This window comes from Oncorhynchus nerka, linkage group LG15 (assembly GCF_034236695.1).
Source record: "Oncorhynchus nerka isolate Pitt River linkage group LG15, Oner_Uvic_2.0, whole genome shotgun sequence".
NCBI classification, from domain to species: domain Eukaryota; kingdom Metazoa; phylum Chordata; class Actinopteri; order Salmoniformes; family Salmonidae; genus Oncorhynchus; species Oncorhynchus nerka.
In genome coordinates, this window is record NC_088410.1 from 79989016 (window position 1) to 80008129 (window position 19114).

The 19114-nt window shown below is 43.3% G+C and overlaps 1 protein-coding gene across 1 annotated transcript in view; it reads left to right on the forward strand.

Annotated features, from left to right (window-relative positions):
• The window catches only part of LOC115143360 (extracellular sulfatase Sulf-2-like), a 75024-nt gene extending 58137 nt beyond the window's left edge, over window positions 1-16887 (forward strand). The window contains exons 3-20 of the mRNA XM_029683687.2: window positions 6659-6898; window positions 6981-7132; window positions 7384-7553; window positions 11752-11902; window positions 12000-12175; window positions 12318-12446; window positions 12536-12592; window positions 12760-12889; window positions 13081-13297; window positions 13572-13833; window positions 14475-14571; window positions 14660-14814; window positions 14961-15130; window positions 15289-15431; window positions 15531-15639; window positions 15758-15791; window positions 16092-16145; window positions 16509-16887. Of these exons, the coding sequence (XP_029539547.1) occupies window positions 6659-6898; window positions 6981-7132; window positions 7384-7553; window positions 11752-11902; window positions 12000-12175; window positions 12318-12446; window positions 12536-12592; window positions 12760-12889; window positions 13081-13297; window positions 13572-13833; window positions 14475-14571; window positions 14660-14814; window positions 14961-15130; window positions 15289-15431; window positions 15531-15639; window positions 15758-15791; window positions 16092-16145; window positions 16509-16539 (2477 nt within the window). The 3' untranslated portion in view covers window positions 16540-16887. The remainder of the gene's footprint in view (window positions 1-6658; window positions 6899-6980; window positions 7133-7383; window positions 7554-11751; window positions 11903-11999; window positions 12176-12317; window positions 12447-12535; window positions 12593-12759; window positions 12890-13080; window positions 13298-13571; window positions 13834-14474; window positions 14572-14659; window positions 14815-14960; window positions 15131-15288; window positions 15432-15530; window positions 15640-15757; window positions 15792-16091; window positions 16146-16508) is intronic.
• The last annotated feature ends 2227 nt before the right edge of the window (window positions 16888-19114 follow it).

Below are 19114 nucleotides of genomic sequence, written 5' to 3' on the forward strand. Positions count from 1 at the left end.
TCACAGAATTAAGTTATTGGAGACAAAATTAAAATCACTTGAGCAGAACCTGAAAAGGAATTACTCAAATAATGTCAGAAATGATTTGAGGGTGGTTAAACTGGAACTGAATTATTTATTAAGGAGGAGAGCTGAGTTCATCATGCTGTCACGCCTTGGTCATTGTATTTTGTGTTTTTGTTATATGTTTGGGTAGGCCAGGGTGTGACATGGGTTTATATGTTGTTTTCGTATTGGGGTTTGTATTATTTGGGATCGCGGCTGATTAGGGGTGTGGTATTAGGCTTGGCTGCCTGAGGCGATTCTCAATCAGAGTCAGGTGATCCTCGTTGTCTCTGATTGGGAACCATATTTAGGCAGCCTGAGTTTCGCTTTGTATTTCGTGGGTGATTGTTCCTGTCTTTGTGTAGTGTGCACCAGATAGGCTGTAATAAGTTTCACGGTCCGTTTGTTGTTTTCATAGTACACAGTTATTTCATGTATCATCATTCATCCAATAAAGAACATGAGTAACCACCACGCTGCATTTCGGTCCGACTCTCTTTCAACAACAGACGAACGCCGTTACACATGCATGGAGTGAGGCGGAACTATTATTTTAATGGGAGCAAACTAAGCAGACGTCGAGCCTTAAAACTGAAACAAAATTAATCTTGTACTTCTACAGATTTTTTTCAGCCCCATCTAAAGGCTTAATTTCTGATCAGCAGGATATTAATGCAACATTGAAGTATTTTTACCTGGAGTTATATAAATATTCTATCCAGTCTGAGACAGACAAATGCAAACATATTTTAGATCATCTTGATTTGCCCATATTAGGCCGACCCATCTCATTAGAGGAACTGGAGTCAGTACTGAAAGGTGCTAAAAAGGGTAAATCACCTGGCCCGGATGCCATTCCATCTGAACTGTTACTACATTTTGGGGGCGTTAATCTCTCAACTGCCAAAGAAAGGGAAAGATCACACAGATTGTCGTCTGATATCTTTAATTTATTCGGACAAAAAATGTTGTTCAAAAGTGTTGACGTTACGGATGGCAAAGTATTTGTGTTCGGATAAGTTCATTCAGATAGAGCAGTCAGGTTTTATAAAAGGTTGAAGCTGACAATGTCCATCGATGAATGCATGTAATACATGAAACACAACAGCTGGACTGTCAAAAGTCTAGGTGATGCTTGTAAGGCGGAGTCAGGCACAGGACACAGAGATAAGTAATATTTGTAACTTTATTCAAAAACAAAATATTCCAAGAAGGAGAAAATATTCCAGCTCACAAATACAAGACAACTTAACATGAACAAACACGCACAAAACCATGGGGGAACCAGAGGGTTAAATAGGGAACAATAATTATGGAATGGAAACCAGGTGTGTACAATGAAGACAAAACAAATGGAAAATGAAGTAGAAACTAGAAAACCGGCGACGTCGACCACCGAACTTCGGTTGAAGTCGTGACATGGACACACCGTGTGCGGTGCTGTCTCTAGATGCCAAGAAGACTTTTGACGGGCTTGAATGGTAGTACTTGTGGGCTGTCTTGTAGAAATCTGGTTTGGGAAGGAATTTTACCAATTTGGTTTGTGTGTTATATTCTAACCCTGTTGCTATGGTGTCTAGTGATGTCATACACTCAGGTCCATTCCCTATTTTTTGGAGATGTAGACAAGGAGGCGGCCTATCCCCAACGTTACTCATAACCTTTAGCACAACGTCTAATGCAGAATGTAATTGCTTTTCCTATACTGATTAAATCTTCCTCTCATATCACATGCAGATTATATTTTCCTATATATGACAGATATTCAGAATTCAATCTCATCTTTATTATCCATATTTGAAGAATTCAAATTGCTGTCCGTCCGGGTATAAGATAAATTGGACAAAATCAGCATTAATGTTGCTTAATGAAGCAGCCAAGAAAGTTTCCCTTCCCTCAACAATTCCTATAAAAACACAGTTAATTTATTTGGTTATTAGTATACAAACATCTATGCATGGTCTGGTGAAGTATAATTATGAGAACATTTACTAGGATGTTGATCGAGATTTAACCATTTGGGAGACGTTGCCTGCTTCTTTACAAACTAGGGTCACTTCCATAAAGATTAATGTGTTGCCATGTATTAGATTCCTGAGCATAACGATCTCACTCTTTCCACCAGTAGGCAATTGGGGGATTATTGATAAATGTATACATAAATACCTTTGGAATGGCAAACACACAAAGATTAGGTTTGAGGTGTTAAAACAACAGAAGTGTTATGGTGGACTTGCATTACCAAATTGTTTTATTTACCACCAGTATTTCCAGTTACGCCCACTTAGGTCATGGTGTGATCAGTCTACATCAGTCTCTTGGAGAACTATTGAGGAAGAACGTGTTTCAGATATTAGATTGCAGAATGTGTTATTTTCTGGAAAATCTAATAAGATATGCATGTTGTATTTTGGTCCTATTATTTCTAATACAATATAGACTTTTAGGAAGGTTGAGAAGTGTGTAGGTGGTAACTGGAAATGGCATCTTCATACACCTCTATGGCATAACATAACGTCATTCTTTCTAAACTCAGCAAAAAAGAAATGTCCCTTTTTCAGGACTCTGTCTTTCAAAGATAATTAGTGAAAATCCAAATAACTTCACAGGTCTTCATTGTAAAGGGTTTAACACTGTTTCCCAGGCTTGTTCAATGAACCATAAACAATGAATGAACATGCACATGTGGAACGGTCGTTAAGACACTAACAGCTTACAGACGATAGGCAATTAAGGTCACAGTTATGAAAATTTAGGACACTAAAGAGGACTTTCTACTGACTCTGAAAAACACCAAAAGAAAGATGCTCAGGGTCCCTGTTCATCTGCGTGAACGTGCCTTAGGCATGCTGCAAGGATGCATGAGGACTGCAGATGTGGCCAGGGCAATAAATTGCAATTTCCGTACTGTGAGACACCTAAGACAGTGCTACAGGGAGACAGGACAAACAGCTGCCCAGTATCGGTACATCCGTACATCACACCTGCAGGACAGGTACAGGATGGCAACAACAACTGCCCGAGTTACACCAGGAATGCACAATCCCTCCATCAGTGTTCAGATTGTCCGCAATAGGCTGAGAGAGGCTGGACTGAGGGCTTGTAGGCCTGTTGGCCTGTGCCTTGGTGGAAGAGTGGGGTAACATCTCACAGCAATAAATCTGGTGCAGTCCATGAGGAGGAGATGCACTGCAGTACTTAATGCAGCTGGAGGCCACACCAGATACTGACTGTTACTTTTGATTTTGACCCCCCCCCTTTGTTCAGGGACATATTATTCCATTTCTGTTAGTCACATGTCTGTGGAACTTGTTCAGTTTATGTCTCAGTTGTTGAATCTTGTAATGTTCATACAAATATTTACACATGTTAAGTTTGCTGAAAGTAAATGCAGTTGACAGTGAGAGGACGTTTATTTTTTTGCTGAGTTTATATCTTAGACTGTGGTCAGCTCTTCCTGCCTATGGGGTCCTATATCTTAGACTGCGGTCAGCGTTTTGTGCCTATGGGGTTCTATATCTTAGACTGCGGTCAGCGTTTCCTGCCTATGGGGTTGTATATCTTAGACTGCGGTCAGCTCTTCGTGCCTATGGGGTTCTATATCTTAGACTGCGGTCAGCTCTTCCTGCCTATGGGGTTCTACATCTCAGACTGCGGTCAGCGCATCGTGCCTATGGGGTTTTATATCTTAGACTGCGGTCAGCGTTTCCTGCCTATGGGGTTCTATATCTTAGACTGCGGTCAGCGTTTCCTGCCTATGGGGTTCTATATCTCAGACTGCGGTCAGCGCTTCGTGTCTATGGGGTTCTATATCTTAGACTGCGGTCAGCGCTTCGTGCCTATGGGGTTCTATATCTCAGACTGCGGTCAGCGCTTCGTGTCTATGGGGTTCTATATCTTAGACTGCGGTCAGCATTTCCTGCCTATGGGGTTCTATATCTTAGACTGCGGTCAGCGTTACCTGCCTATGGGGTTTTATATCTTAGACTGTGGTCAGCGTTTCCTGCCTATGGGGTTCTATATCTCAGACTACAGTCAGCGCTTTGTACCTATGGGGTTCTACATCTCAGACTGCGGTCAGCGTTTCCTGCCTATGGGGTTCTATATCTTAGACTGTGGTCAGCGTTTCCTGCCTATGGGGTTCTATATCTTAGACTGCGGTCAGCGTTTCCTGCCTATGGGGTTCTATATCTTAGACTGTGGTCAGCGTTTCCTGCCTATGGGGTTCTATATCTTAGACTGTGGTCAGCGTTTCCTGCCTATGGGGTTCTATATCTTAGACTGCGGTCAGCGTTTCCTGCCTATGGGGTTTTATATCTTAGACTGCGGTCAGCGCTTCGTGCCTATGGGGTTCTATATCTTAGACTGCGGTCAGCGCTTCGTGCCTATGGGGTTCTATATCTTAGACTGCGGTCAGCGTTTCCTGCCTATGGGGTTCTATATCTTAGACTGCGGTCAGCTCTTCGTGCCTATGGGGTTCTATATCTTAGACTGCGGTCAGCGCTTCGTGTCTATGGGGTTCTATATCTTAGACTGCGGTCAGCGTTTCCTGTCTCTGGGGTTCTATATCTTAGACTGCGGTCAGCGTTTCCTGCCTATGGGGTTCTATATCTTAGACTGCGGTCAGCGTTTCCTGCCTATGGGGTTCTATATCTTAGACTGCGGTCAGCGCATCGTGCCTATGGGGTTCTATATCTTAGACTGCGGTCAGCGTTTCCTGCCTATGGGGTTCTATATCTTAGACTGCGGTCAGCGTTTCCTGCCTATGGGGTTCTATATCTTAGACTGCGGTCAGCGCTTCGTGTCTATGGGGTTCTATATCTTAGACTGCGGTCAGCGCTTCGTGCCTATGGGGTTCTATATCTCAGACTGCGGTCAGCGCTTCGTGTCTATGGGGTTCTATATCTTAGACTGCGGTCAGCATTTCCTGCCTATGGGGTTCTATATCTTAGACTGCGGTCAGCGCTTCGTGCCTATGGGGTTCTATATCTTAGACTGCGGTCAGCTCTTCCTGCCTATGGGGTTCTACATCTCAGACTGTGGTCAGCGCATCGTGCCTATGGGGTTTTATATCTTAGACTGCGGTCAGCGTTTCCTGCCTATGGGGTTCTATATCTTAGACTGCGGTCAGCGTTTCCTGCCTATGGGGTTCTATATCTTAGACTGCGGTCAGCGTTTCCTGCCTATGGGGTTCTATATCTTAGACTGCGGTCAGCATTTCCTGCCTATGGGGTTCTATATCTTAGACTGCGGTCAGCGTTTCCTGCCTATGGGGTTCTATATCTTAGACTGTGGTCAGCGCTTCGTGTCTATGGGGTTCTATATCTTAGACTGTGGTCAGCGCTTCCTGCCTATGGGGTTCTATATCTCAGACTACAGTCAGCGCTTTGTACCTATGGGGTTCTATATCTCAGACTGCGGACATCACTTTGTACCTATGGGGTTCTATATCTCAGACTACAGTCAGCGCTTTGTACCTATGGGGTTCTATATCTCAGACTGAGGTCTGCGCATTGTGAATATGGAGTCCTATGGGGTACAAGTTTGGGAAGGCACCTGGTGATAGAGGGGATTTTTACATTCCCATCCAGAGGTTCTGTCTGATATTTACTCTCATCTTCAACTATTAAAGCAGAAAAATCTATCAATGGTTAAAGCATGGGTAAATTAGTTGGCTGTCGATGATGAGGCTATTGACTGGGAGAATGTCTGGGAGAACATATTTCATCAAAGTACTCATCAAAGAACCCAAACCATCAATTCTCATTTTAAACGTTGTCATAGATCATACTGGACACCACTTGTTAGATTTCATGCAAAACAGGCTCAAAGCCCATACTGTGACATATGTAACCTCAATACACTTGGCACATACAAACATATGATATGGGATTGTCCTGAAGTTTATGAGTTTTGGAGGAAAGTGTCGTCTATTCTCTCTGACATGGTTGATAAAACTGTACCCCTTGAACCAATTCTGCTTTTGCTTAACGATGATGCAGGTATGCAGCTTAATGAGAACCAGCAACAGTTTTGGCTGTCTGGGTTGACTGCTGTGAAAAACGTGTTGTTCAGCGCTGGTTGCCACCACATTACCTTCATATAAGGAAATGGCTAGCATACTTTCAAAACGTAATTATGTTGGAACGTATCCACTGTCCGTATGAATAAAGACAGTCCTAGCACTTTGGAACATGGAAAGTAGCTGTTTCAGAAATCTCTAAACTGCTGGATATGATGTAGGTGTGTGATGTAAAATGCTTACTTGATAGTGTTTTATTAGCAAATTACTTTGCTGTGTATATTCTAGTGTAGGGCGTGTTTAAAAAATAAATATTTTTATTTATTTTTATATATATTTTTTTATATATTATGGGTTGTCCAAGGTTGAGGATAGGGTGGGGCTGCCAGAGGAATAGGTGGTGTGGGATGTTCAACAAAAAAAGGGGGGAAAGTGTAATATTGTATTTTATTTTTATGATTGTATTGCCCTTATGACCCAATAAAAACTGTTCACTCTCTCTCTCTCTTCCTCTCTCACATCCCTCACCCCCATCCATCCTTTTGCCTCTCTTCCCCTCAATCTCCTCTTCCCCCTCTCTTTCTCCTCCAGGCTCAATGCAGGCCATGAATAAGACACGGCGTATCATGGAGCAGGGAGGCACCCATTTCTCTAACGCCTTCTCCACCACTCCCATGTGCTGCCCGTCACGCTCCTCTATTCTGACAGGGAAGTACGTTCACAACCACCACACCTTCACCAACAACGAGAACTGTTCCTCACCCTCCTGGCAGGCCCACCATGAGCCTCACACCTTCGCTGTGCACCTTAACAACTCAGGGTACAGGACGGGTGAGTGTGAGCTGTGCATGCACACACACACACTTTATTGCATAGAGAATCACTTTGTACTTATCCCCCCCCCATGTCCTAGCGTTATTTGGGAAGTACCTGAATGAGTACAACGGCTCCTATGTGCCCCCTGGCTGGAGGGAGTGGGTAGCGCTGGTGAAGAACTCTCGCTTCTACAACTACACTCTGTGCAGGAACAGCGTGCGGGAGAAGCATGGCAGCCAATATCCAAAGGTTTCATCCTGTTTCAGTTTTCAGTCACACATTGGAGTAACCTACTCAGATCATAATTTAATCATCAAATTTCATGATTATAATACTGTTATAAGACAGTATAGTAAACAGATTATTCTGAATTTAAATATTGTTATAAGGAAGCTGTTATAACAAGCTCCATTTCTCTATTCACATTCATCTTTCCCCTTCTGGGAGGAAGTAATATTACAGTTCAGATCCTCATGGTCAGGTGATTCTTGCTTCCACAGGACTATCTCACAGACATCATCACCAATGACAGCATCAACTACTTCCGCTCGTCCAAGAGGATGTACCCCCACCGACCAGTGATGATGGTCCTGAGCCACGCTGCCCCCCATGGGCCGGAGGACTCAGCACCACAGTACAGCACTGCCTTCCAGAATGCCTCGCAGCACATGTAAGAGTATATTGTACACACACACACACATACACTCATTTGACAGAAGATGCAGTGTGTTAGTGCACTAAGTGGAGATTTGCCTCAGTAACGATCCTTACAAATTGCATCATTTAGACTGGCATTGTGAAAGAGGTTCATGATAGATAGGCATCCATAGATTATGATAACACACTATGGGCCCCGGCCTTTGTCTGCTTGGCACAGTACCCCCGAAGATAAGCGCTTGGCCCTGAATGTTTCTCTTATGCTCTGGAGCTAATGTCACGTCTTCCATTGGCCCTGGGAGAGACATGCAGTACCAGTCAAAGGTTTGGACACACCTACTCATTAAAGGGTTTTTCTTCATTTGTACGATTTTATACATTGTAGAATAATAGCGAAGACATCAAAACTATGAAATAACATATATGGAATCATGTAGTAACAAAAAAAGTGTAAAGAAATCGAAATATATTTTATATTTTACAGTCTTCAAAGTAGCCGCCATTTGCCTTGACAGCTTTGTGCATTCTTGGCATTCTCTCAACCAGCTTCATGAGTAATGCTTTTCCAACAGTCTTGAAGGAGTTCCCATATATGCTGACCACTTGTTGGCTGCTTTTCCTTCACTCTGCGGTCCAACTCATCCCAAACCATCACACTTTGGTTGAGGTTGGGTGATTGTGGAGGCCAGGTCATCTGATGCAGCGCTCCATCACTCTCCTTCTTAGTCAAATATCCCTTTCACAGCCTGGAGGTGTGTTGGGTCATTGTCCTGTTGAAAAACAAATGATAGTCCCACTAAGTGCAAACCAGATGGGGTGGCGTATTGCTGCGGTAGCCATGCTGGTTAAGTGTGCCTTGAATTCTAAAAATCACTGACAATGTCACCAGCAAAGCACCCTCACACCATCACACCTAATCCTCCATGCTTTACTGTGGGAACCACACATGCGGAGATCATCCGTTCACCTACTCTGCGTCTCACAAAGACATGGTGGTTGGAACCATACATTTCTTAATCGGACTCATCAGACTGAAGGACAGATTTCCACCGGTCTAATGTCCATTGCTCATGTTTCTCGGCCCAAGCAAGTCTCTTCTTATTATTGGTGTTGAGATGTGTCTGTTGCTTGAACTCTGTGAAACATTTATTTGGGCTGCAATTTCTGAGGCTGGTAACTCTAATGAACTTATCCTCTGCAGCAGAGGTAACTCTGGGTCTTCCTTTCCTATGGCGGTCCTCATGAAAGCCAGTTTCATCATAGCGCTTGATGGTTTATGCAACTGCACTTGAAGAATCGGGCTATTGTGAACAAATACAGCCAGTTGTGATACAGCCTGGATTTAAACCAGGATGTCTGTACTGACGCCTCAAACACTGAGATGCAGTGCCTTAGACCGCTGAGCCACTCGGGAGCCACTGTATACCACCCCTACCTTGTCACAACACAAGTGATTAGCTCAAACACATTAAGAAGGAAAGAAATTCCACAAATGAACTTTTAACGAGGCCCACCTGTTAATGTAAATGCATTCCAGGTGAAGGTGAACCTCATGAAGCTGGTTGAAAGAATGCCAAGAGTGTGCAAAGCTGTCACAAGGCAAAGGGTGGCTACTTTGAAGAATCTCAAATATAAAATATATTTTGATTTGTTTAACACTTTTTTGGTTACTACATGATTCCATATGTGTTACTTCATAGTTTTGATTTCTTCACTATTATTCTACAATGAAGAAAATAGTCAAAATAAAGAAAAACCCTTGAATGAGTAGGTGTGTCCAAACTTCTGACTGATACTGTACATGGAGGCAGTAATGCGCCTGTGTCTTTGGTTGAATGTTCTCTCCTGTAAGAGTGAATCACATAAGCATCATTAAAGTCTTGAACTAAGACTTTACACAGTGAATTCGTTCAGCCCAGGCTGTTTTCATGTCAACTTTTAATAGCTTTTTCTCATGAATTGACATACATTCTCACGATGTGAGCTTGTAGAGGATCTCACTTTCCCTTCAATATGGAGGGAGAGAAAATGGCTCCCCTCTTACTCCAGCCCTCCTGAAAAACATTTTCCTCATCCACATTGCAGACACTTATCTTAAAATCAAATCACATTTTATTGGTCACATACACGTGTTTAGCAGATGTTATTGCGTCTGTAGCGAAGAATTTCACAACATATACCAATACACACAAATCTCAGTAAAGGAATGTAATTAAGAATATATGAATATATGGATGAGCATAGACTAAGATACAGTAGAATATAATAGAATACAGTTAGTACATATGAGATGAGTGATGCAAAATATGTAAACATTATTAAAGTGACTAGTGTTCCATTTATTAAAGTGTCCAGTGATTTCTAGTCTATGCCTATAGGCAGCAGCCTCTAATGTGCTAGTGATGGCTATTTAACAGTGATGGCCTTGAGATGGAAGCTGTTTTTCAGTCTCTCTGTCCCAGCTTTGATGCACCTGTACTGACCCCGCCTTCTGGATGATAGCGGGTTGAACAGGCAGTGGCTCGGTGGTTGTTGTCTTTGATGATCTTTTTGGCCTTCCTGTGACATCGGGTGCTGTAGGTGTCCTGGAGGGCAGGTAGTTTGCCCCCAGTGATGCGTTGGGCAGACCGCATTACCCTCTGAGGAGCCCTGCGGTTGCGGACAGTGCAGTTGCCATACCCTCTTGTTGTCAGGACCTTGTGCTCCAAGGACAAAAACGATTTGCCTTTTTCCAAGTCAAATCGATATGCTGTAAATGTTAAATATGCCCTGCCTCCAAAACGTCATTAGATATTTAGCAGTTTGTTTATTTTATAATCATTAAGGTTCCATCTGCCCCTGAGTGAATATTGATTAAACTGTCCTCTCCGTGTTAGTTGAAACTGATCAGTACGGCAGCTGGCTGGTTGCCTTTTCTGTGGTTTATATGCCTCCAATTCAGCATCACGCAATAAGTTCTGAGATCACTTTCAAAGGTGTGGTTGGAGCCATTTGCAAGCACTGGAAAAGGCTATTGTTGTACATGCCAATCATAAAACAACATGAAACAAGTCATAGCTTGGTATAATGCAATACAATGCAATGCAATACAATGTAATCAAACAATGATTAATTCACCCCAGAATGTAAAATGTAGAAAGCCATGCAAAATAAACACTTTCCATGAATAATATTATGCACCATTAAAATGTTCTCAACCATAATACTATTCGGTGTTAATTCAAAAGATACATTACCTCTTTTTATAAACTGGGTGGTTCGAGTCCTGAGTGCTGACAGCTGTGGTATATCAGAACGTATACCACGGGTATGACAAAACATTTATGTTTACTGTTCTAGTTACATTGGTAACCAGTATAAAATAGCAATAAGGCACCTCAAGGGTTTGTGGTATATGGCCAATATACCAAGGCTAAGGGCTGAATTCAGGCACTCCACGTTGCGTTGTGCCTAAGAACAGACCTTAACTGTGGTATTCTGGCTATATACCACGCCCCCTCGAGCCTTAATGCTTGAATATAAAATGTGAGCTCTAAAATGTTCGCATAACGTCTGTCGTTAAAACTGAAATCCGTAAAGTGGGAAATAGCACCACAGTTCGGCAGGTAGGTTAGCGGTTATGAGCGATGGGCCAGAAACTGAAAGGTTGTTGGTTCAAATCCCCTTGATTAAGACAGCCCCCTGCGCTTCTCTGATTCAGAGACGTTGGGTTAAATGTGGAAGACACATTTTGGTTCAATGCATTCAGGTGTGTAACTGACTAGGTATTCCCAGTGCTTGCCTTTGTTTTTGTTTTGTTGATGAAACGGAGGAGAGGAGTGTCCAGCAGCGTGGTCAGGAAGTTGCTGTACATATTCTGGTGTTCTATCATGAGTGCAATGATGTGAGGGAAAGAAAGTGTTTGAAGTAACGTCTTTGTTGTTGTAATATCTCAACCAGATGTGGCAGTTTCCCCGACTAAAGATTTCAGTTTTAAGCTCCTCTGTGATTTCTGGAGGCATAATGGTGATAATCTCACAGAAATAAGCATTCTTCTGTCTAAGGTGTTTGGTAACGAAAGGAAGTGCCATAACAGGAAAAGCAAAGACTCGTCAATGAAGATAAAATGTGTTGGTAACTAAGTATGTGCAGGCACAGTTTTCACCTGAAATGATTTCCCCCCTTTACTGGCTCTTTCTTCACACTCGTTTTTCCATCCGTCCCTTTCTTAGAACCCCAAGCTATAACTACGCTCCTAACCCAGACAAACATTGGATCCTGCGCTACACAGGCCCCATGAAACCTGTCCACATGCAGTTCACGAACATGCTGCAGCGCCGGAGGATGCAGACCCTGCTGTCTGTGGACGACAGTGTGGACAAGGTGGGTCAGACAGAAAGAGAGACAGACAGTGTGGACAAGGAGGAACAGACTGGCTAAATCTACCCGACTACGTGTCTTACTGTGTCCTCGTCCTCAGGTGTACAACATGCTGGTGGAGACAGGTGAGTTGGACAACACCTACATTATCTACACATCAGACCATGGCTACCATATTGGTCAGTTCGGCCTGGTCAAAGGCAAATCCATGCCATATGAGTTTGACATCCGGGTGCCCTTCTTCATACGAGGCCCCAACGTGGAGGCAGGAGCCATGTGAGTGCAACTTTGAAGACTTCTACAGTACCTTTTTAGAATGGAAACGGTTAGCGTTGGCTCTTATCTCACTGTTACTGCTACTGGATCTCTTTTGCAGCACTCATCTCTCTCCTCCACCTGTTCCTGTGTCCTTCTGCAGTAACCCTCATGTGGTGCTGAACATTGACCTGGCTCCCACACTGTTGGACATGGCCGGAGTGGACGTTCCCTCTGACATGGACGGCAAATCCATCCTTAAACTCCTGGACACAGACAAACCTGTCAACAGGTAGAGAAAGTCACACCTTTATTTGCATGTTTTGGACTCAACACAATGGATGCTTCAGGATCACTTGACCTTTCTTGCTCTTGTTGCAGGTTCCAGGTGAACAAGAAGGGGAAGATGTGGAGGGACTCCTTCCTGGTAGAGAGAGGGTCAGTATGTTTCATTCATCATCTAGTCATGAAGCAATTAAAGGGATAGTTCACCAACATTTCAGAATTACTTCATAATTGTCAACAGCCAAGTGATCAAAGTTTGATGTACAGTATGTTTGGTCAATGTTCTATTTCTCTCATCTGGTTATCTCCTGTTTACACAGGAAGCTGCTCCACAAGAGGTCTGATGGGAAGGACTTGGCCCAGGAGGAGAACTTCCTGCCAAAGTACCAGCGGGTCAAAGACCTGTGTCAGAGAGCACAGTACCAGAGCTCTTGTGAACAGCCAGGACAGGTAAAAGTTCTGTACAATACCCAAATACACAGGCACACACACACACACACACACACACACACACACACACACACACACACACACACACACACACACACACACACACACACACACACACACACACACACACTTATACATGAGCAGAAATGTAGCTAAATCTCTCCCCCCTTCTCCTCTCTCGGCATGTGAAGAAGTGGCAGTGTGTGGAGGACCCTTCTGGTAAGCTGAGTCTGTATAAGTGTAAGGGCATGGCAAGTCTCTATGCCTCACGTATGCAGGCTCTGATGGCCAGCAGCGGGTCCCAGCAGTGGGTTGGACGTGTCTCCGATGCTGGAGACAGCTGTGACTGTGGCCCCCTAGGTCCCAAACGTTCACCCCTGAAGAGGAAGAGACTGCTCACCAAGAAGAGTGAGTAGTCCGTTCAGTGGCTTATGTATTTACCATACCAATGCCTTCTAAATTGTGGCTAAGTCTGGCTAAGTCTTTGCTGCCACCCAGTGACAAATTATAAAAATGAACACTAATAATTACAACGAAACAGGATTCAATTTAAGTTTCAAGTGTCCGTCATTTGAAAACAGTGAAAAATGCTTTGTACTTTAGCACCCTCTCTTGGGTCATTGACATTGCATTACCTTTGTAATAATAACATTGTAATTAATAACTCTTCTAACCCCATCAGAGGTAAAGTCCGGTAAGAGTCTGACTAAGAACCGTTGGGCCCGGTCTGTTCCATTTGAGCTGGATGGAGACATGTATGCTGTGGACCTGGTTGAGGGCTACAGGCCCGTGGGCCTCAGGAACACCAGCTGGCCTGGGGAGAGGAGGAGAGGAGCGGGCCTGCTGGAGGACAACGATGAGGAGTTCAGTGGCATGGGAGTCACAGCCAGACCCCCAACCAACAAGAGTCTTACACCAACTGCCGCTCTTAAAGTCACCTACAGGTGTGCATGGTGTGTGTGTGTGTGTGTGTGTGTGTGTGTGTGTGTGTGTGTGTGTGTGTGTGTGTGTGTGTGTGTGTGTGTGTGTGTGTGTGTGTGTGTTGAGTTTTAGTATTAGTGGGTTTTGAGTAGTAGTAATATATGTAATTCATCTTTATGTACAGTAGCCCTACAGTAATTCATTATCAGGTGTTGAAAGAGAGGGTGCTGTAAGAGAGGGTGCTTTAATACAGGGTGTTGAAAGAGAGGGTGCTGTATGAGAGGGTGTTGAAAGAGAGGGTGCTGTAAGAGAGGGTGCTTTAATACAGGGTGTTGAAAGAGAGGGTGCTGTAAGAGAGGGTGCTTTAATACAGGGTGTTGAAAGAGAGGGTGCTGTATGAGAGGGTGTTGAAAGAGAGGGGGTTGAAAGACAGGGTGTTGAAAGAGAGGGTGTTTAAAGACAGGGTGTTGAAAGAGAGGGTGTTGAAAGATAAGGTGCTGTAAGAGAGGGTGCTGTAAGACAGGGTGTTGAAAGAGAGGGGGTTGAAAGACAGGGTGCTGTAAGAGAGGGTGCTGTAAGAGAGGGTTCTGTAAGGAAGTGCTAACTGTGGTAAATGCAGTTGTCAGGTGAAGATGCGGATAGCTGGTGTGTGTTTACCCCACAGGTGCTCCATCCTGATGAATGACACAGTCAGGTGTGATGGAGGACTCTACAAATCCCTCCAGGCCTGGAAAGACCATAAGCTCCACATTGAGCATGAGGTACTGCTCTAGTTGATCCCCTATCTGGCCTATTCTGTAGCCTTTCCTGTCATTTCGGGGGTTAACTATATTGTATGTGTGTGTGTAGATTGAAACCTTGCAGACGAAAATAAAGAATCTGCGTGAGGTCAAGGGTCACCTGAAGAAGGTTCGGCCTGAAGAGTGCCAGTGCAACACCCCCAGTTACCTATCCAAAAACAAAGGGATTTTCAGACTCAATGCAGGTCGCATTTACTCACTCAGGTAATTAATGTGAGAGAGTGGTGTATGTGTGTGTGTGTGTGTGTGAGAGAGTGTTTGTGTTTGTGTGTGTGAGAGAGAGAAAGAAAGAATGTGAGAGAGAAACCTCCCCACAAACCAGTATCTGTCCTCTCGTGGTATGTCCTCAGCAAAATGCCCTCTAAGCAGAAGAAGCAGTGGCTGATGAAGGAGCAGAAACGCAGGAAGAAGCTCCGTAAACTGCTCAAGAGGCTCCGCAACAACGACACCTGCAGCATGCCTGGTCTCACCTGCTTCACCCACGACAACCAGCACTGGCAGACAGCCCCCTTCTGGACAAGTATGGAATGATAGAATACAGACTAAATCAAATGCAGAACAGTAAACAGTTGTTGTAAAAGTGGGAGATAAGATAAAGTAGATACTGTATAGGTGAGTTAAAATTGGCCATGCATCTTGTTTGAATAGCCCCCTCTGTCTCTTTCCCTCCCCTGCCAGTGGGTCCATTCTGTGCTTGTACCAGCGCAAACAACAACACCTACTGGTGCCTGAGGACCATCAACGACACACACAACTTCATATTCTGCGAGTTTGCTACAGGCTTCATAGAGTACTTTGATCTGAACAATGACCCATACCAGGTATCTTTCTCTCCCTATCTCTTTTAAATCTCACAAATGAGATATAGCCTATTGCGATTTTTTTTTTACAGTGTCCTCTATTACTTTGTGTGTCTATAGTTGATAAATGGGGTTAGCACCTTGGACCGCACTGCCCTCAACCAGATGCACCAGCAGCTTATGGAACTGAGGAGCTGCAAAGGCCACAAGCAATGCAACCCAGAGACAGGTGAGTAAGAAAGACACACACATAGACACACCTACACACACACACAGACACACATACACACACACACAGACACACACAACTCTGTTAATTCTGTTCTATAAAACATTCTCTATTTCAGGTAGTAAAGACAGAAACTCCTTCAGTGAATACAGGTACCCTCATTTGTCTGGCTTAATGTCTTTTTGTCCTTTGTTGTATTATTATTTATGATTTTTCAAGGATGAATACGACTAACAATAAATCACTAACGTTAAAGATATACTGTAGGTTATACATTTTTCTACATTGGGTAGATAATAGAATGGAACACTTATTTTGAAAACCTTTTTAGCACAAGATGAATTCTAAAATGCAAGCATGCTAGCAGCTTCTGTTCCTCATTTTGTTTGTTTGTGTATGTGTGTGTTTCCCCCGCATGTGGACTGTATGTGTCCGCGCTGTTCATGCTTCAGGCCAGTTCAGCGTCGAAAGAAGCCAAAAGTGAAGAAGCCCTCCTCCAAATCGCTGTGAGTTTGTCATAACCCATCTGTTCCTCTCAGTTCAGCCAACCTCCCCCTCTTCATCCAGATTACCTTGCTTTGTCAGATGGCCTGGTAGCATGCTCTTCTCAGCCCCCCCGGTCCAGGCTTTTCATGGAACTAATGTTTACCTGCATTTAAGTGCCATGCCCTCAAGGATAAGATATATTCCCTTTTCAAAGTCAGTGGTATTGTGCTGATGAGGTGTCTTTTCTGGTCATTTCATGTCAGTGTCACCTTCTTGTGTTTTCCTATTAGAGTTGCTAGGAAAAGACCCATTGGAACTACTGTTATAAGCAATTGATTGATGAGAAACTCTGATCTATCTCCATCTCGGTGTTGTTTATACAGAGGGCAGATTTGGGAAGGATGGGTTGGTTAGCAACCTGTGTCGCACAATCCACCACATCGCAGTGTGCCAACAGAGGACGACCAGAACTACTGGAGAACCTGAGGACCTTGTACAGACTTCATGGGAATGTAACCTGAAATAGCATTATTGTAGGAGTTTATGGAAGAGGATGCTGATCCAACATTAGCTACCACTGATACTCAGATAATCACCCAGAAGAGAAAATACTGAAACAGCCAAGAAAATGAAAACTATAACCTCTCCCGTCGTCTTTCTCTCTGTCTCACACACACACACACACACACACACACACACACACACACACACACACACACACACACACACACACACACACACACACACACACACACACACACACACACGGCACACACATCGGCACACACATCGGCACACACTCACACAGGAATGTCCTTACCGCTCCTATCTACCCAGATCTCAGGACCACCAACCTGAGTTGGAGACTCATCAGTTGAGCCTGGATACACTCTGAACCTTTACTTTGACTTTCAACAACCGCGCTGAGTGAACAGTGAACGTGAGGTGTGTTTAATGTTAGTTTCTCGTAAACGCCTTAACATTGGGTGCCGAGATTAGCTTAATGTCAACTCTGCTGCTACAACCTGACGTGTATCATCCCTTATGGCCTTGTGCCATTAGTATATGGTATATGATGTCAGGCAATTACATCAAGTCAAGCTTTGCACACTCACAGCATGAAAAGTACTGTCAACAAAACATCAGTACCCTGAAAACTCTCCTCAAGGCCCACAACTCAAGACTCCTCACCTCCTTTTGTTGGTGCTACGGCTACAGAATGATTCCCCCAGGACATGTACTCCATTCTTTTGTATTGTAACTAATATTAACGTTGATCAAATGCCATGCAAGGATTGTTTACAGCCCCCAAGAATGAGGCAGGTGTGATGACGACAACACACCAGACTGTATGGGGATGAAGCTGGTTAGGATATGACACATCACATCATCATCTAGCTTATCCCCCCCTAGTTCACTTCAAACTCAGGATGGGACTTCTCTAACCAATACCCCACCCTCCTAGACAATGGTACAAACAATTGGTATAAACATCTTCACACCAGCAGAACGCTTACATTTCATTAGTGGATGTCATTTTACTCCTTTGTATTGCTAATGCCACCAGCTAGGTCTGGTCAGGTTAGTTTGTTCAGCTTGCTACACATGGTGCTATGATAACATTGTGAAAATAAGGACTTGCTGTACAGTATGTATTTGAATGTATGTTGTGCAGTTAATTTTTTATAATACTGAAAAGGAGGCAGACTTCTCTTTTGTGTTCGATATGAGTTGACAAATATGACCTTTTAGATAAGAACTTAGCCTGATGAATTGTCCTAGTTCTGTATTTGTCGTTCTCTCTGCACATCTTTCTGAATTTCTTCTCTGCTCTGTCAAAACCCAATTTTAGTAAAAAAAAAAAAAAGTATTTATGATGAAAAAGCACTTAGAAAATATTCACTGTGAAAATAATTCCCTGTAAAATGACTCTGCTCGTCTGCTGTACACAACAGCAAACAACACAACAATGTAATGCAGCTTGACATGCATATTCATTATATTGCCTTTTTTTGCTTTCTTCGTTTCTTAGCAGTGACACTCCCATAGCAGAGAGTTGTAATAGTGAGTAACTGTGAATAAAGTGTTGATTGCCCTCATGCCTCTTTACTACTTTAACCCTGCTATGTATTTGTCAACTCTCTGTTGTTGACACACAGCTATAGAGTACCGCAGTATGAGTCATAATACCCATACAACCTAGTGGTCAAACAGGGAAATGGTTCCAACCGTTTTTCCACCATTCATTTTTCCCATAGGGACTTTAGAAACACTTAAAATAAAGGCTGTGTTTTGTGTAGGGTTAGCCTGGTGTGACATTTTTATAACCGTGTAAATCTCTCTAGGACAATGTGACTTTTATCAATATATTTGCTTTTATTGACCCCCACAACAACAAAAAACTCAAACAAAATGCTAATGTGGCTATCATAAAGAACTACAAATGCCATGATGATCTGGACAAGACTGACAAATTGAGGCAAAGGTAAGAACATCTGTATTAACTATCTAATATTAGCTAAATGTAGTAATGAATAAATTGGCAACGTTTCTTTAAATGAACAATTCTGTGGACTGTCTTGTGCAAGTTTTAAATTGACACAATACCTGCTAGCAAAGTTAGATATCTAGTCTGCTAGATATAATGGGCAGGAGCTTGCAGGGATTTGTAGATTTGCATGATGTCTAGTTTGATGCTAATTAGCATGTTTGAATCTGAGAGTAAATAGAGACAAATAGACTGACGAAATTCACCTTTTCCAAGAGAGATGTACATGGTTATCAAACCGTCACGACAGGATAAGTCTACATGAAACACAGCCCATAGTGTTTCTAAAATCCCCTATGGGAAAACTGAATGGTGGAAAAACGATTGGAATCATTTCCCTGTTTGACCGCTAGGATTTATGGGTATTATGACACCTCCAATGTGGGGCTCTATAGGCTTACATAGTGGGCTCAGCATGAGTAATGAGTTCTGTGCCATGAA